General features: G+C 37.8%; 1 protein-coding gene across 7 annotated transcripts in view; it reads right to left on the reverse strand.

Moving 5' to 3' along the window:
* Positions 1-7446: 7446 nt before the first annotated feature.
* Positions 7447-24358, reverse strand: part of LOC111864025 (GATOR complex protein MIOS) — a 41304-nt gene continuing 24392 nt past the window's right edge. The window contains exons 11-16 of one of the 7 annotated variants that reach the window (XM_023850954.2): positions 22978-23125; positions 18668-18806; positions 16401-16611; positions 10667-10881; positions 8836-8963; positions 7447-7945 (exon numbers count right to left, since the gene is read on the reverse strand). In XM_023850954.2, the coding sequence (XP_023706722.1) occupies positions 8855-8963; positions 10667-10881; positions 16401-16611; positions 18668-18806; positions 22978-23125 (822 nt within the window). In that variant the 3' untranslated portion in view covers positions 7447-7945; positions 8836-8854. Of the gene's footprint in view, positions 8964-10666; positions 10882-16400; positions 16612-18667; positions 18807-22977; positions 23126-24358 lie in introns of all 7 variants that reach the window. The other 6 variants (XM_023850955.2, XR_002842719.2, XR_002842720.2 and 3 more) reach the window with 6 other exon arrangements.

Consider the following 24358-nt stretch of genomic DNA (forward strand, 5'->3'; position numbering starts at 1 on the left):
TTTCCACATATTAATTTAAGCAGAATGACAAAACTCAAGAATCTGAAATACACTCTTCCTAACAAGATAAATACTGAATTTAATGATATATCAAAAGTAATAAAATAAGTGCAGAACTATAATAAATCTTATGAATCTAAAATATAATCATGTTTAAAAGTTTAATATTGAATGAAATAACATAACTGAAGCAATATAATGAACCTTAACTATGTAACTAACTTCATGGAGCTAAGTCACTCTTGAGAAGAGTTGCTCATTCAGACAGACTCCCAGCATTTATGGAACTCAGACGTTCATTACCACGTTAACAATTGGGGGTTAGGCGAATTCAATTCACACCCCCCAATCCTATTTCTCTAGGATCAATTTTAATACTAACCCTCCTCCTCTACACCTATCTTCCTTGTGGTCTTTCTCCTTCAGGTTTTCTGCCCTAATCTCTGCTCCAAGCATGCTACATATCCACCCATCTCATCCCCTTTCACTTGATCACTGTAGTAATATTTGGCAAGTACAACTTATGGCACTCCTCATTACAAAATTTTCTCACTTCATCTCTTTCAGATGCAAATATTCTCTTCAGCACCCTTTTCTCAAACTCCCTGTTTATTATTTTCTCTTAATGTTAGTGACTAAGTTTCACAACCACACAAAACTATAGGCAGAATGAATTTATATATTTAAAATTTATGTTTTTAGAGAGCAGATGAGGAGACAAAGAGCTCTGATCTGAATAGTAGCAGGCATTACCAGAATTAACGAACCTTACAAATCTGGATTGTATTTTTCTTTAGAATTTTAATATTGAATGGAATAATTTAACTGAATAAAATAATGAATATAAAAAAATTTATTATCTAATATATTGTAGCAAGTGCAGGGAGCATGGAGACTGGTTTGAACACCCCCACTGTGGCCCTGTGACTTGTAGGAGGCAATGAAAAGGGAACACACTTGGGGTCATAACTGGGCCACCCTGTTTCTCTGGGATATACAAGGCAGGGGCCTGGCCCTACAGGTTTGGGGAGTCTCAAATCTAAAACAGTAGAATATGGTCATGAGTCCTGAGGGACCTGGACCCAAGAACAACTGCACTGATGAGGACCAACAGCAATTACAAACGACATACACGCCCTCTAGCCAGAGATGGTGCCCCACATTAATAAACGGGCAAATGAGTGACAGTAATAAAAATCTGTTTTTGGGACCCAGATGGGTGCTTGACACCAAGCCAGGCTGGTCAACTGACCATCGATTGAAACAGAACTCTGACTTTGTATTGAGGTGGCAGTTAGTGGAGAGAGTCAGTCAGTGGAGTTAGTGAAGAGTTGGTTGGTGAATCAGTGAGTTAGTTAAAGGACTGCAGTTCAGTCAATGTGAGCTGTTGCTGTGAGAAGCCAGTAGCTGAGACAGGGACAGTTCAGGAACCCAGAGGAAGGGGAAAGTCTGCTCTTGGAAGCTGCTGCTACCAAGAAATGGCTAAGGGAGAGGGTAACGGACTGAGAACACTACTAGTCTGTGTGTGACTGTAATTTGTAAAGAGTAATCACTCATATATGTGACAACTGTTGTCAGAAGTGGGATTGGATTGACAATTACTGGATTTGTCATGGGTACCCCAACATCTGCAATATTAGCCCAAACATACATATATCCAACATATGGAACATAAACAAATATATCTAATTTTAATTAAATATCAAGTAATTGGATACTTTAGATACACTGACGATATTTTCATAATTTACAACCAAAAGAAAACAAACACAGACGAAACCCTAGCCAAATTCAATAAACAATGAACCAGCAAAAAATTCATCATCAAAAAATACCAGAACGCCATTCATTTTCTGGATCTTTATAATGCGCTGTAAGAAAACAAAGCTAGAATTCAAAATATATAAAAAACATATGCAGACTAGCAACACAATGCCAAATGACTTCTGCTACCCATGTGAACCTAAAATGTCAGGTATTAACTATCTAATGAATAGAGTGCACACACAACCAATAACACAATAAGCATAGGAAATGAAACTAAACATCATAAAAGACACACTACATAATACAAACACCAACCCACTACACCAGAAAACCACCAAATGGGCCACTTTCACACACACAATGGTAAAGAAAAACCATGAAAAGTACAAATACAAGCAGCAGTCAAACACAAAACACAATACAATACATAGTAAAACCCATCCACAAACACACAAATATGAAAAAGTGGCATTTATCAGATGAAATAGACAACTTACTAAAAAATGCAGGCAAACGTGCCAAACATTTTACACCAGATATAAAGAACACATACAGGCAATTCAAAATAAAAATAGCAATTCAGGATATTCAAAACACATGCTGAACACAGGACACACATATGGAATTATAACCAATACAATGAACATCCTTAAAACAGAAAAAATGAAAACACTTAAATACATTAGAAAAAACCACACATATAAAATTAGTAAATGCAGACTACACATGACTGAAGCATACTGTAATGTGGATGGCCAGAGGGTTGCTGGGTAATGAACCGGTAAACATATGCGATACATGCTGGCAACAGTGGAACAAGGTTATGCAACCTGCTTCTAGGCAATGATTCAGTAACCAGACTTCTGTGCAGGTGCAATGACATCAAACCACAACAGTGGTAGCTACCCGGTAACTGGCTTTCTATGGAGTCCGTGCTGTAACTGTCGCTATGCAATCACTTGGTAAACATGTTCCAACAATATAGGCTGTTTTCTGTGTGGTCAGTGTGGAAGCTATATAATGACAGTTACAGACAGAGGGTGCCCCAAATGGACAGGACAGTAACTTTCATATAAGGAAGAAACAAAAAAATCTGGCCATGAGCCCCAGATGGGGCTTGAAACCAAGACAGGCAGACTGACTGACCATCAGTCACAATGTGACTTGGACTTGGAGGGTGCCTCAAATGGACAGGACAGTAACTTTCATATAAGGAGAAAAAAAATGCTGGGGCTCGACACCAAGATAGACAGACTGACTGACTGTCAAGTCACAATGTGACTTTGACTTGAATAGATTTCAGTATTTGAGAGTGTCTGGGTGACAGGGAAGGAGTTCTCGGTTGAAGATGGCCACAGAAAGTTCGTCGTGTGAAGACTTTATGTGTGCTGTAGTACAGTGATATTGGTAGTTTGAGATTGAGACATTTATAGCTCCTGCGTAAAATCTGTTGACAAGAAACGGGTAGTGAAAATACTGTCAAGGCTTAGCCATAGTTCACATCTGTACCTAGCAACAACTAGTGGAAACAGATATAGAAGACTTTAATTATGTATAATACTTGGTATGATTTGAGGCGCTAATTTCTGTGTTGAGATCCGTTGCCATGAGATGACTAGTGAAGATGGAGAATCCTAGTGCATGTGGAACGGCAAAATGGAAATTGTGTAAATCAGTGATAGTGCTGTATTTCCTGTATCTAAGTGTAACTAAGAGAGTGTGTAACCAAGATGCTAATAAATCTAGTCATCTGATCTAGAACCCGTAATTTTGTCATGCGTACCACCCAAAATGTGACAGTATATTGGCATATATAACCCAACAGTCAAAACATTAGAAGAATTAAACACTACACAGCAGCAAACACACCTTGTATAAAACAGAACCAACCAAGCTTAGCAAACATTTGTAACAGATACACATGACACAATACGAACTACCCATCACCATAGGGTAAATACATATACAAGTATACCATAAAAAACACCAACACATGTCAAACACAAAATAATAATACATGTACAGATACATGGGTATAAGATGAGGGCATACCCCCAAAAACTGAACTTACAGGCGGAAGCACAGTAGTCTCATCTGCAATTCTACAGACACCTGAAGATAATCAATGTTGGTTGAAACATGTAGTATACACACATCAGTGATGTAGAACTGTTCTATGTTCTTTTTAAATCTGCATCTTTTAATTTTATTTTAATTTTTTTGAGTGTGAAAGGAGTCTGTAAATCAAAAAGCTTGGAAAATGTAATAGAAGAGGACTGTTTGGAGATGAAGCAAAGGAAAATGTTACATTAAATTACAATTGGAGCCCAATTTTTCATACTTAATTAGTTTATAGTAACAGGATGAAATACAACTGGGACTATCTACAACAGCATGTTTATCCAGGATACTTCTGAGATGATAAAGCTTGAACTTACATATAAGACTTTCACACCATACGTGATGGTACACAAGCTAACAAACTACTGATTCCTGATTATAGTATGGTATACCACACTTTATTACATTTTTGGGGGGATCTGAATTGCAGGGCACATAGGACCTAAGGTAAGAAATTATTCATGTATTTAAACAATTTATTGGAAGTATGTTTTAACATGACATTGCCTATAAGGTTATGAAAACTAGTTATGCCTGAATATGTCAGTTGAATTATGCTTTCAAGATTACTGCATAAACTGTGTACAATGTTAAACAACTGGTTTTCACCATTTCATTAACACTCTACTGCTTGCTTTATATACACAATGAAACTAGTGGTGCTGCAAGATTATGGTAACACAGTGTTGACAGACCACTTTGTTTGAATGGTGTGTGGTGGGGGTATATTGTTTCTTTGTGATTACTGTCACTATTTATCCTACTTGATTTATCAAAGGCCAGGTACTCTATTTTTATCATTGGTAAAATTTTGATCACATTATTTTCACAAAAATTTTTTTGAATTAAATGCCTTATGGTAACAAAGAACAGGGAATTTCACAATTTCTTAAAAAAATTATGTGCTGGTCAAAATTCTATCAAGGGAAATTTTCATCTGAATATTCATCAAAAATTGAATGGTGCAGCCCATAGGCATGAATATCCACACTATGTTGCCACATAACAATCCAGTAAATATTCCATGAAAACTGTGTTGGTTAATCTGAGTTGGTTCATCCTGGTCCGTCACACTAGTAATAGTATAAATTATTATTAGCATCATCCAGTGTGATTATCAATCACAGTGGACAGCGTTAATAATCTTCTGTACCGTCTTAGCTGAAATTAAAACAATGGCCACTTCTGTCTCAGTGCTCAGGGAATCATAATGGTGAGTCCGTATGTGCGAATATCCACACTGTCCTGCTATGTCACATTCAACTTCAATCATCTTAATCTAACATGTATAATTACACCCTGAATAGTATATATTAACATACTTTGTCCATCACAATTTTCAGACATTATATCTTTTAGTGAAAACAAGTGTGTAAATAAGGTAAGGGCTGAGTCTGAGACAATGTGTTGCCTGGTCGCACCTTCTGTACATCTTAGAGAGGACTGAAAGATGATTATGTAGTATCAGAAGTACTTCACAGATTATCCTGAGATTTTACCTGGTCTCACCATGTGTTATTTTGTATCAGTACAAAATCTAATAAATTTTAAATGTTATGTTCCAGTTATTTCAGTATGGTTGATAAATTTAAAATTCAAAACATATGAAACAGCTTGATAGCGTTCATTCTATCAGTATATTCTTTATACTAAAATAAGATGTAAAGTCACTATCTAAATATATATATTCTTCATTTATGCTGATCCTGATTAAGTCAATGATATGGTTTGATCTTTAAGGTCCAGTATTTCATCTCTCAAGAACATTAGTACAGCACAACCACCACCACACTGACACCATAAAAACCATTCATGAGGCAGGAATAAATAAAGTAGTATGGTACACTTGCCATCAAGAAGGGTGCATCTGGCAACAGTTCACAGCATTGAACTTTAACATAATAATGTCGCGTGTTTTGAGTACGAATCTCGTTGGTCACGTGTTGAAGTTCTAATCCCACTTCTGACACCAGTTGTCGTGTATTGGGCGTATATCGCGACAAATAAATTCTCGACGTATTCGATGCAGCGAATTTTATTTCANTATTTTATTCATATATACAAATAGTGAAATTTCCTTTAATATCTGGTATCCACCTTTAGATAGTGTAGCACATGGACCCATTTCTAAGTAATGACTCAGTAAACAATGCCTGCAGCTAAGCAACAGATTCCTAACAAGTAACAGCTGAACTACAACAATGATGGCTGCCAGCCTGGGAGTTAATTAGTGCAGTGCGGTGCAGGGAAGTGATGAGTCAGGTGGTAAGTTAGTGAGTTAGTCAGAGAACTGCAGTTTGGTCACTGTGTGCTCTTGCTGTTAGAAGCTGGAAGCTGAGGTACGAGGATAGTTCGGGAACCCAGCATAAGAGGAACATCTGCCATTGGAAGCTGTTACCAGACGATTGGTGAAGACACGGCAGACTGAGAAGACTTAGTACATGCTGTAGTGAACTGCAGAGTGTGAATTAGTGATAGTACTATAATCACTTGTAGTGACATTCAGTAAATGGTCAATAAATCCAATTATCAGTCCAAATCTCATCTATTGTCACTCCACAGAAATGTGACAAAAGTCATTAACCTTTAAGGGATGGGCCATTTAAATTCCGGTAGTGGCAGTGGGATGGAGTTAATTTAAATACCCGCCATTGTAGAGTAATAAAAATTGTAATCATGTTACTCACAATTCTGTGATTTCTACAATTTTTGTGATAAATGAACGAAATAAACGCTACTTTTATCTAGAAAGTATATAGAATCAGATACTCTAATTTACAGGTTTTAGAATCTGTAAAAATTGTTACATTGATTCCAAAAAAATTTTTCCCCAATTTTGAGCGTCTGTCCACAAAAATGCATAAAGCTTCTGCACAATACGTTTCTGCAGTATAAATGCATGGTGCTGATGCATTGTATGTGTCTTTTATCTGGCAATAGGAGAGGATGTTTACGGTCTGCACATTCTCCAGTCATGTAGGCTTCTGTATACCTGAGTGTGGGCGAGTTTTTATCCTACATTGCCTTATGAAACTCTGTTTGTTTTTTCACGTATGTTGGACTATACACACAGAGGCAGTTCTTGGAATATCACCTCATACCACTTGCTTCCAGTCCCTTCAGAATAAACTGTAACGCATTCTGAATTGTGTGATTTATGAGCTGCCTCTGAATTTCAACTCCTTGAATGCGAAAAGGGGCCGTGGTGCATAGTTGAAATTGTGATGTTTTATAAGCGTTATGAATAGAGGACACCACTCGACATCACTGGCTTACTTCCTGCTAATACGAGACTAACATTGCGTGTGCGCGCTTCGTGTGGAAAACAGAGTACATTACTGACAAAGTGCATGAATTGCGACGTCGGACTCTGCATTCAGTGACATGCAACATTCAGTTAGATGATGCAGGAGGGAAGACTGTCTACTTATAAAGCTGGTGTCCAAAAATAATGTAAGTAGAACAAGAATTTCTATCTTAAAATTAGATTTTAAAACACTGTGCGCACGCGTGGACTGCGCATACCCATATGGTGTCTTTTGGCCACCTCAGCTTTACTTTAAAGGTCCCCATATGGTGTCCTTCGGCTCTTAAAGGTTAATGTGGAAATATGTCAAGGTTTTAATAGTATTTAATCAGCATAAACAAATAAATTACATATACTCATATGGTGACTTTACATTTTAATATGCAAGATGGCACAAAGTCACAATCCACTGGGGTGTACTGGTTGCCCAGTATACTGTTGCATGCAGAACAGGTAGTAACAGCCGCTTCCTCCCAGTCATTATCAGTCAAAGTGTCCTAGTGTATTGACGCATACAGAAACACCTGTTCCACACCATTTCTGTTCTGTCATGTTTCAGGTGTGATTACATTGACTAAATAAGTACAGGTTTTTGCTTTAAAAACGTGATACAAAAGCGGTTTTCCAGTGTGCTGCACAGTAGTATGATCATTAATTTGGTTCAGGTCTACCACCATGTAAGGCCATGTACAATCTGCACCAGCAATTTGAAGAACATGGTACCATATGATTTTCTTGGAATGTGGTGACCTAGAAAAGCAAGGTTAGAGGAAAAAAAGTGTTAATTTGGCAAGTAGTAATTAAAAGAACTAAGAAATCTACTTGTAGGCTTGCTCCAGAGCAAGGAATCTCTAGACAGCCAGTTCAATGGATATTACATTAAGCCAAATTAAAGTACTGCATTCAAGATTAACTAATGGGTTGTTGAAAGAAAATCCTGACCATAGACTTCACTTCTGTGAGATCAAGTTAAATGAACTGGACAAAGACCTGATTTGTTTCCTAAAATAAACTGGACTGATCAGGCAGATTTTGATCTATTCCATTTCCAGATAGAATATTTTGAACCCAGCTCTCCAATATCACTCTACTGTCACATTCCATTACTACAATCTGTACCTTAAATACAAGGAACAATCCGAGTCAGCTTGTATTCAACATTTCTTCACACATCACATATGGAGACTGCATCTTTGTAATGACTGCCAACAGAGTCATATGCAGACTGCATCTTCACAGTGACTGTGTGATGGAACAAATAGAGAAACTGATTGATACTTCAACAGTGAAGTAAATTTTACAGAGTTCATTCTGTGTGAACATGCTGTGCAGTGGGTCTTAAACATTCCAAATCAAACCACTACAGTGTGACTCAAAGGCTTCAGGGAGCTATGTTCTTTTGTTTGACTTACACCCCTAGGTATGGTCACCTAATCATCCTGGCCTCTGGCCATAACTGTGACACATCTGACCAACAAAGATGTCTGAGTATAATATGCCAAGTACAGTAAGCATGCTGATTTAAACATAAAGACACAAGCACATCAATACAGATGTTTCCTTAATTCAAAACAATAAAAGTCTGCTTGGCCAGGTCATATTCTGTATATTAAATCCTGTACGGGATCTTACAGAATTACCACGAAGCATCAATGTTTGTTACTGCTGCATTCTCCCACTATGAGTAATGACGGAGGTAACTTTGCTAGCTGCATCCAGAGAGAGACAGCGGCAAGCGCAGGATGTTACAGGACATTCTGAATGTTCCCTGAAACATAAACACATTTATTTGTTTCCTTTCATGGATGACACAGGAAATGAAATGAAGTTAAAAACTCAGAATCAAGATAATCATCTTTACTGCAAACAATTCTACTGAAGGAAATGGTGATGTATTTCAATGTAAGTACCAAGTAGACTTTATCATCATTAGAAATGTGCACGAGTATAGCTGTCAACAGATTTAATGAAAACCAGGATAGCCCAGTCAGTATAGTGATTAGGCTATGGTCTAGAAGACTGGGGTTTGATACCCAGCAGGGGCAGACATTTTTTCTTTTCCTCACTGCCCAAACTGTCTCTGGAGCTCACCCAACCTTCCAACCATTGGGTACTACAGACTATTTCCTCAGGAGTAATACAACTGAGACATGAATCTGACCACTCATCTTGAATTAGTGCTTAAATTAAGAATGTGTAAGGCTATACCTCCACTTCTACATGTCTTCAGGACATGGTTCTTAAGTAAGCATGGGGACATCTCTACTCACACTTATAGATTTGATGTGATATATATTGTATAGTAATTTTTCTCTGTGCAGTGCAAGAAAATCTACCTATATGGAATCATTCTGTGGTACAGTCCTATTTAAAACATTTCTTTTCCATTTATCAAGTAAGCTTCAGTAGCACAGCATCTGGACTGCCTTCTAGGATACCTGACTTGAATGTCAACCTGGAAACCACCTATCCTGCCTACACATTTTTATGTTTTCCCAGGTTCCATCATGAAAACACATGCCTATGAAGTGTGCTTCACACCAAGTGTATGTCTGAGGCTGTTGTGATGGTGAAGAAAATTGTTGAAGTCTTGCTGGTCCATCCAGCCAAACCTCAAAAGTATACTCAATATATCTGGGCCACTTAGTGGGTTTGTGGTCTGCTGTATCCAGTGCTATGTCCTCAAAAGTGTTACTGATCACCAGAAATAGTGAGCTTCCTACTGCCATTCCTTCTTTTTGCTGATAGAATTTATCCTCTTCCTGAAAGTACACAGTTTTTAAACAAATGTCCAGTAATTTCATGATGTCCTGACCATGCAGTAATGAGCAGTCCGAGAAAGAAGGACCCATATTAAGCTGAATTCTGAAGATTTGCGAGACTTCTTCCACTGGTATGTTAGTGATTGGACTGTCCATGTGAAAAATTAACAAGGGAGTCTGCGTTTTGAAGGTTAATCTCCTGCTGCTACAGAAATGTGCTTTGAGCCATTGCATAGCACCAGATGACTAGTACTAAAAAAATTTGTCATGCAAGGAAAGTAGTCATAAGAGCTTGTTAAGTAATGACATATATAATGAATATTTCACATTTTACAAAGTCTTTATATTTTTACTCGCTGCATATACGTGTGTGTATATACATATACATATATATATATAAATTACTTTTCTTTAAACATGTTTGCTGGTGCTCTAAAGAAAAATGTAGAGAATGGGAAAGCAAAGTCAAAATATATATTGCATCCAAACGCATGTGACTTCAGACAAGTTTCTGGTATGCATCAACTGTTTGCCAGTAACCATTATGGAAACTATGGCTGAGAAGAGCATGCACACACTTAAAGCACTGATGCTAAAGTGCAGTGGTCATCAACATCTTCCTTTAAATGAGCACAAACGGACAATATGATATGCTATACAAGTAAGCGGTGGTTCTAACTGGACTGTAAAGATAATTAGGAAAGTACACCTGAACCAGTGGGTCATATGGGCTGCATGTCCACCATGTCGACAAGATTGACACCATGTGAACCAGGATGAAAATTCTGCCATTTTATTACTGGCTGCTGAACGACCATTGCTGTTGGTACTATTGTTGTTTTGCAGACCTGAAGGTGTCCCCATATGAACAAGACAAATGGCACAACGAGGCAAAGGTTTACGACACTGTGGACATGATGACATCTGCAAAACATTATTTTGGAACATCTAGAAACACTGTACATATAATGTCAAAAAGGAGTGAATTATTATAGGACGTGCAATAATTGCACATTCATTTATTTGGCAAACCTGTCTACACTCTTAAGCTGGGGCGGTTATTATTTGGTGTAGTCAAGCAGTCCTTATATTTCATGCATTGCATTAGGGTTTAGAGTTACATATCCTACTAACAAGTAACACACATACACCCATAGATGGTGCATATAACTGTTGATAACCAGGACCTAAGTCAGTGAAAATGTTGTTTTCTATGTGTGAGGGTCATAATACAACAGTAAACTTTACAGTGCTGGGTGCCCAAATGATGAGCTGCTGGACACGTAAGTCTTGATACTACTTACACTTATTTAAGACCTAAAAAGAACACAAGAAACAATGATGTTTTGCTAGAAGCATTACTGAAATACCCAGGCATTCATTCATCCCTGTGACGCCAAAGATATTCCAATAGACTTCTCAGATGCAATGTTCTACTTTCTAAACCCTCAGCTAATACATATCTTGAGTTTCATTAATTTATTCATCCAATTATATATTATCCATATTCTTGGGCCAACTAGCCAATCAGTGCATTTGCCCTTAGGTATCAAAGAGGGGTTACTACAAATTAATATTAGGGTCACATGGTAGCATAGCTGGTTGAGGCACCATGCTACAAACTGGAAGGTTGTAGGTTCAATTCCCAAAGGGGTCACTTGATATTTAAATTAACCTCATCTTTTCAACCACACTACAGCCATGGGGTTGACTCAGCCCCTAACAGGAAACTTCCTGGGGGGTAAAGGGCAGCCATAACGTAAGACTGACAACTTCACTGCCATCTGTGAGCCAATTGTCTAGAAAATGTGGGAGACTCAATATTTCACAATCCTATGGGCCTCCATGGCCTGTTACAGGGATACCTTCACAGTTTACCAATTAGTACTATATCCTGTAACTTGGTAGAAGGTATTATTTGCTTGACTGTTAAGGAAGTGATTAATGGTGTGAGCAGCATCCTCGAAGGTTCTAAGTTCCTCTAAACAGTAATCACTAATGATAGAAATCATTTAAAATTACAAATTCACCAATTCCCAAGTTTTGAAAAGTAGCCAAATTATCACATGATATGTGACAAAACACAGGGTTCAGACTGGTAATTGTATTTATTAACAACAGATCATCTTATTTACAACTAATGACAACACCGTTCTCATATTCACGATCCCTGGGTAACTACAGCACTTTTACTAGTCTTCATAGTCTGCTGTGTCTTCAGTACTTGTTGCTTGGTTACAGCTTGGGCAATTGGGACCTTCTAGTGCATTCTGACATCTATGGCCCTGGTGCTGGCTTTGGCCTTCTGCTTATGTTGGTTTAATGTGGATCTATTAGAGAACACTCCTCCTGACTGTTGTGTGTGCAACCGTTACTGCAAAAATATGTTGTACCAGACCGTTGCATAGCAATGGCCACCTCTGCAATGTGTCTCATGATTCCAAGAGTCTGCAATTTACGTGTAATGTCACACTGCTCCTTCCTCTAGGCAGAGATCATTCCAGTCTCCCTCTATGCTTAGTTCTTGAGGTGCTAGAATTGTCAGTTGGCAAGTTCAACCTGTCAGATTGGGACTTGCTATGGTTGGGTGTGGATGGAGTCTGGGCATGTTTCTTTTGATTACCTGATCAAGACAAGAAACTGGGAAGTTTTCTTGTTAGCTGAGGTTTCCATCATGTGCTCAGCAACTGAGAATTTGTTGTTTATGTGTTCATGCTGTACACTGGTGCTTGATGAGGACATATCTATTATCAGAAGCAGCAGAATCAGACAGATATTCTATTCGTCTCATGTACATGTCTTGCCTTTCATAGTAACTACTGTATGGGATGTGATGATGCCTGTTAATGAACTGGTGTTATGGGTGAGGCTTAAAGATGTCTGTGTTGCCACATAATCTCATCAGGAACAGCTTCTAATGGATGCTGCAACTTATGGTTTGCTTTCCAGGAAATTCTTTAGGGCGTCACCAGAGAAGAGATTACCCTTCACCATTAAGCTCCTGAATAGTTTTGTCATCTAGGTGAATAGAACATTTCCTATCACGTCATATGCACTCTGGTGACATTAACAAAGCAAGATGGGTTGGGACAAGGAGGCCTCACCACATCCACTCTTGCTCAAGTTGTCACATAAGGCTGCAGGCACACCACTGTTGGGTGTGCCAAAACCTCTGACACCAGAAACACAGCATAAAGTCTGAAATGTAAAGGTGGATGGACATTACTTATTCAACATAAAATCTAAGAGGGAATGGTTTGCCATCACTATTCCTGGTTAATCAGTTTGTCTCTGAAACAAACTGGTTCAAAAGTGATGACTGGATCTCCTTGTTTGATATGCCATCGAGGGAGTCAGTCGTTACAATTCCCCAGGATGAGCGTTTCTCAACATGCGTACAATGACAGTCAGAAGAATCAGCTTTAAGGAGGGTCTCAGCCTGCTTCCTGTTGATGACTTCAACCAAAAGCACACTATTCTTCAAACAGTCAAGGCAAGCTATCCATGTAACAAGACATGGAGGCCCACAGAGTTGTGAGATATCGAGGCTCCCACATTTTCTCGACAGTTGGCTCATAGATGGCAGCAAAGTTGTCAGCCTCATGTGCTGGCTGCCCTTTATTCCCAGCAAGAATGCTGGCACTCATTTCTGTTAAAGGCTGATTTGACCCCAGGGCCACAGTGTGACACAAAGAATTAGGTCAATTAAAAAATCCACTGACCTCACTGGAAATTGAATCCATGACCTTCAAACACGTTGTATTCCTAAACTTTCCAGGAAAGCTACCAAGGGATTTATGTATGTAAAATATGCTTGTCTTTTAAGATTTTCTGTGGGGCTAGGATCGTGACTGTAACAGTTTCAGAACAGGCTTTGACATTCACATGGGATTTTCCTTCTAACAAGGAATTAAGGGACACATAGGAGACATGATAAAATGGGCTGTACTCCCAAACCACTGGCATTACCCTGCCACAGGGGAAGGAAAGAGGAGATATACACCTAAATCTTCCAGTCTGTGACAGCATGTGGACCCCTACCATGACCTGATCTCAAGAAATACCCTAGAGATGTTATCCTTCTAGGATGACAAAGTCATACACCACTGGTGAACTGTGACTTTATGCCCTTACCATGGGAACAGAATAACTGTCCATGGTTCCTGACTCTACATCATACAGGCAAACACATGTACATGCTCTCATGTGCATACACACACACACACAGAGCACGCTCTGAAGACAGGCACCTGCTCTGGTCACCCAAAACTCAGGCAAAGGACATCCCACTTCAGGTTTTGATTGGCTGGACCGAGCAAGCTGGGAGGCTGCTTAATTTTTCTCCTCCAATTAGAAAAAGAAATACTCAAGCAGCCAGAGTTTAGGGTTGAACTCTGCCACCTGCTGTGTGACTGTCAAACTGGAATCTGGGGTAGCACGAGTCCAGAAGGACCCTGCTAAAATTATGATTTCCACTATCAAACTTCATAATTTCTAAAGAACCAAGTCTCATGTTACACATTAACTTGACTGATTTACTGATGTGCAGCTGGCTTCAAGCTTCACCCAAGCCACCTGCTACATGTCTCAGAAGGAGCCTGTGAGAAGAAAGTGATGAATTTTACGGAACCCTGACCACACCAAAAAAAATCAATTGACCTTCTCCTAAATTGGACAGCTTCAACCTATCACCTAAATCCGTATGAGCCACTACAATCAGGTTTTGCCAATGGGAGATAATATGACATTTACAATAAAATTTGTGGAAACAAATCAAAACAATGAACCCAACCAATAAATTTTGATGTGGAAGAAACTTCAATCAACATGGTTATACAATACCTGTCTACTGTTGTGTAACGTCTTTTATTCTCTTCAGGAATTTTTTAACAACTGTTGATATGGACTGCTTGCTGACAAATAAATCTGTTTTAGATAAATTATTTATATGTACAGGAATATGTTTTAAATAGTCTGTTTGTATGTTGTAAACAATCTGTATATATGTTTTAAATATTTTCTCTACTCTTAGGTATTTATTATTTATTATTCTATATTCATGTACTTTGAATGTTATGCTTGATGTAATGTTGTTGTTATCTGACATGTCCCATTTTAATTTCTATAGCTATGGATGAAATAAATGAATTGAATTGTTAGCACCTTCTCAGGATGAAAAAGGGACCTACCCATGAACATTAGAGACAAGCATAAAGAACCTACAGGGGCACAATGTTCCCTACAACTTGCTGACCTTCCTGCAGATAACAGAAATTTATACAGGTGAAATCATCAACCAGTCTGGCTATTAGATTTGTCAAACATGCCTTGTGGTATGATTTCTGTTATAAATATAGCAATGGAACGTGACAGTTTTCAAAGTGCTGCTGTGGCTGGCTGAATGATGTAGGATGTGGGGAGGAGATACTGCTTATGGTTCCCCAACCCATGCAGTTGCTTTTGACACGACAGTCATGACTGTGCATGAGGAGCTAGCAAGTGGTGCAATGCATGTTCGTGGATACAATATTTATTAATTACAAATCAGTAGTACATATCCAAAGGAGATACAGGCAAGAGTTTTGCATTGACAGATGTAATGCATTTAATAACTGTTATTTTCAAAAAATGAGTATAATCTGATAAACTGCATTACATTACTGATTTTCCACTGAAATTATTTTCTTTTTATTGAAACCAAGTCCCACTCAACAGCACTCCAAAAACCATCATATTCTCCTGCTGCACCATGTATTTCTTATAAATGCTGTTAGATTAAATTCGCAAAATCTGAGTCTGCTACAAATCATATTCAGCACACAATGTGGATTATTAATAATATTTATGCAATAATTCTATAAAATATTAGTACTCAAATGATTAGGAGCAAGTTATAAATATGTAATGAACTTATGAAACACCATTTTCCCATTCATAATATTCCTTTGTTTCGAATCATTTTCCATGGTATTTATTCCTCTCAAAAGAGACTGTATTAAAATTGTCAAATTAGTCAGCACTATAAAGGTAAAGTTGTCCTTGTGCTTAACTACTTAAGTACTATGTCATGAAGGTGTATGGGGGAGTGGATGTATAGATCCACATTTTCTTGACCTCAGCATTAGCTGGAGGTCAGTAGTCAGCACAATATAGTTGTTAAATATTCTGTCCAGTATACTGAAAATCTGACACTGAAGTCACATCCAATGGAAAACTGTCACCTGTACTATTTTTAAGACGCACACAGTTTCATGAAGCACAGATTTGGGTGGCTTGAGATTTTGTTTATAGAGGATACGCAGATGCTCTCAAAAATATGAGGGAACCCAGTGGATACAATATATAAAAGAATAAAAATCTTACTGATTGAGTTTCAAAGTTCCACCAGAAGTATCCAGGCTCCAATAAAAGAGATCCAGCAAATCACAGCAGTGGGTACTCACTTTAACCTTTTGTAAAGTTGCTCCTAGGCGAGCAAAGGCACCTCTGTTTCTGATAATTCCCAGCATTTGAGCTGAGATACTCTTTCCACAAAAGTTACATGACACAAATACTTGCTGTGGTGGTTTGTCATTTGGAGAGCTAGCACTTAGTAATATATCAAAATGGGCTCTTTGATTCCAAAGGCGCCAAGCATCAAGCAGAATACGATAACTGCAAAGACAAAAACAATATTCTTCTTTAGCTTCCTGAATGTTGAATTTCAACATATTTATATGATTCATCTATCATTTAGCCTTCAGTGGGTGGTCCCAAAGATTGCTACCAACACATTCTCTTTTCTTACTTTACTTTTTTGAATTTGAACACTGAATTATTATATTTTCTGTTTAATGGTCATAATATTTATTTATTTAGTTTAGTTAAAAATCCTTTCACCTACTCAAATATTAGTGTTGAATGGTAGGACTAGTACATAATGAATTGGAAAGGATGTGAACACAAGTGTTTGTGCAATACTATCCCAGAATTTGCCTGCAGGAACTGAAGAAACCCACTAAAGAACCTGTCCTTGCTCACAGATGAATGTCCTGAAAATTCAGCAGAAATTGATGTCACTTCATTTTCAAAGGTGCAAAATCAGTAGAATGTTCAAGAGTTCTGCTCATTCTCTCCTATGAAAGCAAGTTTTAATATATCAAAGTTCTCTGCTGCAATCCTGCTTAATTACAGAATTCAATGCACATATCCCGTTCCTTGAAATCTGACATTTTTTATATATTGCATATCGCAGAAGACACAACACACAAACTTACTTTACAGGGAGTTACTTCTGAGAGAGGCAAGTTACAAGTTGAAATGAACAGCAAATGACTCATCAAATTTTACTCTACCTCCATGTAATATTGGAGTGTTGTAATAACTGTAGTAGTGTCATACAGTGGGAAGTCTAGAAAATGAATGATTATGCTACATATGAATTAATAGATGAAGAGTCCTATCTTCTGTGATATAATGCTATGTAGTTACTATAGGATTCTGACGATGGTGTATAACACACTGATATGTTGGGATTTTGGACTTTATCCATCGTCCNAAAAATTTATCCAAGCAAGGCACCAACATGAAGCAGGCAGCAAGCAGAGCTCTGGAGGTGACATGACCTTCCAAAACTTCAGTTGAATTTCAATACGCTACATGGCATTATATCCCAGAAGATAGGACTCTTCATAACCACTGCTGTGAGAACCTCAAATCCTACAACTACTATATACTCCCAGAACTGGATTATAAACATCTTTCCTAAAGCTCAAACATCTGTAAGATTATGTCAGTCAGTATGGCAATTATTACTCACTGCTATGACTATGCGCAGTTTTATCTGTGAAAGATTTCATAACAGAAAATGAACAGCCTTGTTCATCCTGTATGAATGTGAGTTTCAACTGAAGATTTTATTACTTGGGGCTAATATAAAACCAAGCAACTAATATGAAGTCCCCTTAAGTAAGGTGCCATGATTAATAAGAGCTGCTGAGCTACTACAGGGCAGATATTAGAAGAGTGTACACTCAGTAGATCAGGGACAGTCATGGTAAAGGTTTAATTACTGTTCACTCTGTTAAATCTAAACTAAATGACTAAACAAGCTAGTTCTAAAATAACATTCTAGATTAGTATTCAGAAGGTGCTTGGTTCAAACCTTGGCGAGGACACTCGCTATTCTATCTGAGATTTTCTACAGTTTTCTGCAGCCCATCCAGGCAGATATGATAATGGCTCCATCAGGTCATGACCACTTCTATCCAAATACTTTTCAGTTTGTTATTTTGTCCTACCAATTGACTTTATATAGTCTGGTAATCCCCCTTCCCTTAAACACATAAATCCAAATGGTTACCATGCTTCCTATAATTGCTGTTAATACTGTTATTCATTTTGAGACTAACAAATTTGGTGTCTTTTTTGAAGATCTGTAATGAATATCATTTCAGGACCATAACTTAGGTGGTTCTAGTGTTATTTCAACCTCTTCTCAAGCCTGTGTGTGTTGGCCATATTATTACCAACTGTAGGAAACTTGGAAGTATGAGTTCGTAGTGACCTCTAAAGACATAACATTCATATCAAACTTCATCGAAGTCTGTCCAGTGGTTCTGAACTTCAATTACGTGGACAGAGAGACATATATGTTCTATGTATGCCCCTGTGCAAAGAAGTTATAATAAGAAAAGCAGGCTAAAACCATAGTATAATAGCAATTCTTTACCTAGCAATCCACTCTTGCACTCCTGAGTCAAGCAGTAATTCTCTAGGAAACACACGGGCAGCCAATAAGCTGACACTCTGAACATCTCCTGTCATGTTCAGATACCTCTGTAGGAGCTCAACACCTTCATTGCTTGTCCCTAAACCCACAGCAATCATAATATTTCATTTTCCAGAGCATACCTGAAAAATCTCATACTAAAGATAACATCATTAATCCAGTACTTCATTTTAACCACATACACAGCCAAAAATAGTCAGTCATAAATGATTATTTTTTAAAAGAACTTGATATTCAATAATGATAATATTAAAAAATTGATATCCTCACAATCTATCTTACATGGCCACAGACAATCAAACAGTTTCAGGTTGGGAAACCATCAATCAATATAAAGGGTATGCCCCTTCTAACACAGCCTATGGATATGTTATGTTCTGCAACAGTAGGATGTGCCAACATATTGTAACATCTTTTGTGCATCTTGCATCTTTTGATGCCCCTTCTGACACAGCCTATGGATAAGTTATGTTCTGCATCAGTAGGATGTACCAACATATATTTTGATGCACCTTCTGACACAGCCTATGGATAAGTTATGTTTTGCATCAGTAGGACATGCCAACATATATTTTGATGTTGTGTACATAGTCACTCTTTGCAACACACAGCTGGAAAATCTTTGATCTGATACTTACATGGCTTCCCCTTCACACACACTCAGAAAACTACAGAATGCATATACTACCTTGCTGATGGTGAGTTCTTTCTCAGGAATGTATACTTCCCAAATTTGGAAGCCAGACTGTTTAATATTAGGTGAATTTTGAACAGGGGGTCATGGTTCAGTTGTCACCTGAATATCTGTATGTGTTGGTGTCATTACTGATATATAACACAGACGAAATTGTGTGAAATTTGTTGCAAGACATACCAGCAGATATAATTTAACTGGTCTGCATTATCAGTCTTTTGTTACAATAATTACACACAGTTTACACAACCCTGGCATGGTGAATGACGACTGCACAAAACACTTACAGGTCCTGTATTTTACCAAGTTTCAACTCGGAAAATACTCCCTTTCATTTCATAGGGCCTTCCTGTTCCTCCTTTAAATTTGTTGTGTTTCATATGAGATGGTTCCATCCCACATCTTGAATTTTTTTGTCCTCAAAGGAGATGCTGAAAATTTTAACTGGTATGCTGTCTTCCATAATGAAGGAGCAAGTTAGGAAATGCATTCCTCTGTATTGTTTCAATATTGCCACTCCAGTGTAATTCAGAATCAGGGCTTTTTTGTTTAGATCTTTTTTTTATTGCTAGTGGAGTGGGACTAAGTCCCTTGTACTGCGGCCACTTCTGGCCTATTGTACCAGCCCCAGATGATAGGTGAGGGTGATTGTGGAGCAATTGGTGGAATGAAGATTGGCAGGGGAAACTGAAGTATTTGGAGAAAACCTGCCCCAGCGCCACTTTGTCCACCACAAATCCCACTTGACCAGACCCAATATTGAGCCTGGGCCACCGCGGTGGGAAGCCAGAGACTAACAACTTGAGCTATGGCGCGGACCTTGTTTAGATCTTACCCTGACTATTCTTAAATGACCCCTGCTTCATTCTTGTTGAAGAGAAATATCCTCTTGAGCAATATTACTATTACTACCACTTAAGTGAAAGTGTTCACAGAAACTCTTTTTTTTTTCCTTGGCACTACAGCCCGAGTGGGACTAGGCCTACCTCCATGAACTTCTCTGTTCACTTCGGTTTTTCTAGATCTTACACATTAGGTAGGACTCCTTGGGCGGGTGATCAGCTTATTGCAAGGCACAGAGAAACGCACACACACAAACTAAACATCCATGCCCTGAGTGAGATTCAAACCCACGATCCCGGTTTCCAAGCGAGCGAAGACAGTACATGCCCTCAGAAACTCTTAGTGTCAGGAATTACAGTACATTTTTCTTAATCTGGATTATTTATGTGTTACTATCTGTTACAAAAGATGTTCTAGCATAGCATCTAGCATCTAAACTTATATTACTTACTCCTGGAGCTGAGCCCTTCTTGAGGAGCCACAAATTCTGCAGCTACTCAAGAACAGTTTACTGAATATCTGTCTTGCATGGACTGCATCAAGAACTGCACTGACCTTAACTCATAAACACTTAATTTTATGACAAGAAACAGACCAGTCTTGTGACTTCACATTGATCTTAGTACTGAGGCAATAAAAACAATTTCTTGCTTTCAAATGAAAACCAGACAGACATTCCTAGAGAAGTCAATTCACTGTTTTAAGACCTTTGACTTAAACTCCACTGGCACCCACTACAATTACATGCCTGGAGTTACTAACCAGTGAAAAATTCATGCCAATAATGAACACAGTTCTTTCTCTATGAATTTTCAAATATCAGGTTAGTACTATTACTATAACTCATAACCTGGCAAAATGAACCAGGTGGTAATAGGACTACTGGTGGTGGCACTAATGCAACAAGGGACCACAATAACATCAGAAGTATGTTGCAAAACACTAAAAAAAACTGTGTAGGGCCATTTAGAACAAAAGGCATGGAATGCTGATATCTGGTGTAGTATTCCTCCATGACAATTTGCGACTGCATACAGCTGCTTGCACTCAAGCACTGCTACACCATTTCAATTGGCAATTGTTTGACCACCCTCCTTACAGCCCTGACCTTGCTTTGAGTGACTTCCACCTATTTATCTACCTGAAGAACTGACTGGGATCACAGCACATCAGCAATAATGAGGAGTTGATGGAAGGTGTCAAAACATGGCTGACCTCACATGTGGCAGACTTCTTTGACACAGGCATACAAAAAGTTATTCCCCAATACAACTGCCTTAATTGTGGCAGTGACTATATTGAAAAGTAACTTAAGTATGTATGTATGTATGTATTTTCTGTATATAATATTTTTTTCTGATTGCCTGTTTTGTTAACAGCCCACTGGAGGTGACTTTCTGAATAGCCCTCTTATAATGTCAAATGGTAGGATGACTGATGAATAATGAATTGGAATGGATATGAAAGGAGGTGACTGCCACCTAACTGAAATACTATCAAAGTGGATAATTTTCAGTCCAGTGTGACATACAAGTTTACAACACTTCAGTCTTTATTCACCTTACATGTTTCGATTCAAAAGAATCATCCTCAGAGGCGCACCACTATGATCAGGAAACACTGTCACATAAAATATTTTAACAATATGCACTTAGGTTATGAATAATGCTCACTATATCACAGTTAGTTTTAAAGTTTGCCTTATGCATTCACGTTGACGCTTCTTGAAGTGTAGATTTACGTATGATGTTGTTTCGTTTAAGCATATTTGCTGGGTATTCTGATTGGGATTTCCCACTGCACGCAATATGATGTTCACTTTTCCATAAAATAGCTACCCTATGTATTTAAAATTGTATTAAAAATCTTTTGTATGTAAAAATTAGTTATTATGTTAAAAATCGTGAGCCAACATTGGGTCATGTTGTTTTCCTCCCGATGGTAGATGATGTTGTTTATTTCTCTTGATTGTATGTTCTTATTGTTAGTTGTGTAGTTTACGTGCGTGCTGTGTCGTATGTACTGTATGTACTATACCAACATTTGTCTGAAGGGACTGAGACAAATCATGAAAAACTTCAATCAGGATATCTGCTGTATTGTCTGAGATTCAAACTGAGCACCTCCAAAATACAAACCTACAGCACTGCCACTACACCAACTTGCTCAGTTCCCTGTATGTGTACAAAAAAATCATACACTATATCAAAACTTTTGTTACCTTTATGTGAAGTCTAGTCATTCCTTAATGAAAGCTTCAACATTAATGTAATAATTAAATTACAGTCAAACCAGTATACCTATTATGCTACCTCCCAAGTCCTGGAAATATGACCACACCTGCTATGGAGAAAACTCCACTTCAGAAAACCAGGTTACGTTAGTCTTTATTTTGGTTATCAAGTTTGTAGTGCAACCTCATCCCAGACCCACTACTTCTCAGAAAATCTGATAGTGCCGGGAATCGAACCCGGGACCTCAGGATCTGTAGCCAGGAACTCTGACCACCAGACCAGAGAGACGATCATTTACTCAACATAACCATTTATAATTATAATGAAAATAATACAGCATATAGTAAAATTCCACATATGTCTAAGGCATATTTTAAATTATATTAAAAAACTGGCAGCTTCTCAAGAAGGGCTCAGCTCCATGGAGTTAGTTTGTTAGAAAAATCTGGGTCAATTTATCATGACAATGATAGAAATACCACATAAACCTGTGAGCAAGATTCCAGCCAAATCGCCTTCCTCAGTTAATTTGATTATCAGCTCCTTCAGATATTCATGTAGTTTTGCATCAGAAAGGAAAGTGCAGGCAAAGGCAACTCTGTCCTCTACAGCAACACCATTTTCATTCTGAAATGAAAAGTTCAACACAAACAATACATGCATCAACAGCACTTGTAACTCAAGGAGAAAATATGTTGATACAGTAGTGTATGTCTGAGAGCACTGAAAAGCAAGACTTCAAGGCAATATGTAAAACAAAACTGGATTAATAATTCCCCAAGACTAATAATACATAACAGGAGAGATAATGAACCTGAACAACCTGAAATGAACTAAGCACAACAATATAGTTCTCTTCTTGGCTATACATAAAGCAACAATTCATATAATGACACATATACTTCAACCACAAAGAGCCATGTTAGTTTACTAATTAGAATTATGTTAAAAGTTACAATCTACACTATCATATGCCCTGCTTGAGGATATTTTAAGCAGAATGTGCGATTTCTAGAATATATGTAATCCATATATGTATTTGTAGATATAATTAGCTAACAATATATATGATGACTGATTTTAGCTTGCAAACACAGCTACAATTTTGTAGTTAGACCTATAGACTTTCCAGAAGTGTAACATTTGGCTAAAGAAGCTGACTCCTACAGAAAATTCTGGTCTTCTACATCATGGACCAGAACGCTTTTTACTTGCAAAGGCATCACAAACTGTGTCCCCCACATAAGGGCAGTTGCTTAAATATTATGTATGATTGAAAATGCTAAGGAATATGCTAATTTAAAATATAATTTAGTTAAATGTAATCTCAACCAACATACTTCCTACAATTCTGAAGATCAGGATATACAAAACAAAATTTTTGCCAGCTGTTTTCTGCAGGTATGAAATGTATCATCTTACTTTGAGGGGACAACACAGAAAACAAATGTTTCAGAGACCAAGAAAATATTCTGACCTAGGGAGGATGAAGTAGGTGAAAAATTTAGGATATTACATAATGGGAAGTGTGATTACTTACACACATATATCAAAATAAAAAGGTTGGTCTAGAGGTAATGCTCTAAACTTTTATTCATGAGGTGCTCAATTGAAATCTCACCTGGTCATAAGCTATCCTAACTGACATCTTAGACAAGTTTCCTCAGTCCATCCAGGTAAATGCTGGGATAGTATAGGCTGATTTGTTTAAAATGAGAACCCAATGTTAGGAATGTTACTAACATCAAACATCAGAGGGCTATAGCCATTTTGACAAACTCAGACCTGCAGTACACAGTGCAACCAGGAAATAACATGGCATTCAGTGAGAGAAACATATTTTATTGGTGTCATGTTACC

This window comes from Cryptotermes secundus, unplaced genomic scaffold (genome assembly GCF_002891405.2).
Source record: "Cryptotermes secundus unplaced genomic scaffold, Csec_1.0 scaffold303, whole genome shotgun sequence".
Taxonomy (NCBI): domain Eukaryota; kingdom Metazoa; phylum Arthropoda; class Insecta; order Blattodea; family Kalotermitidae; genus Cryptotermes; species Cryptotermes secundus.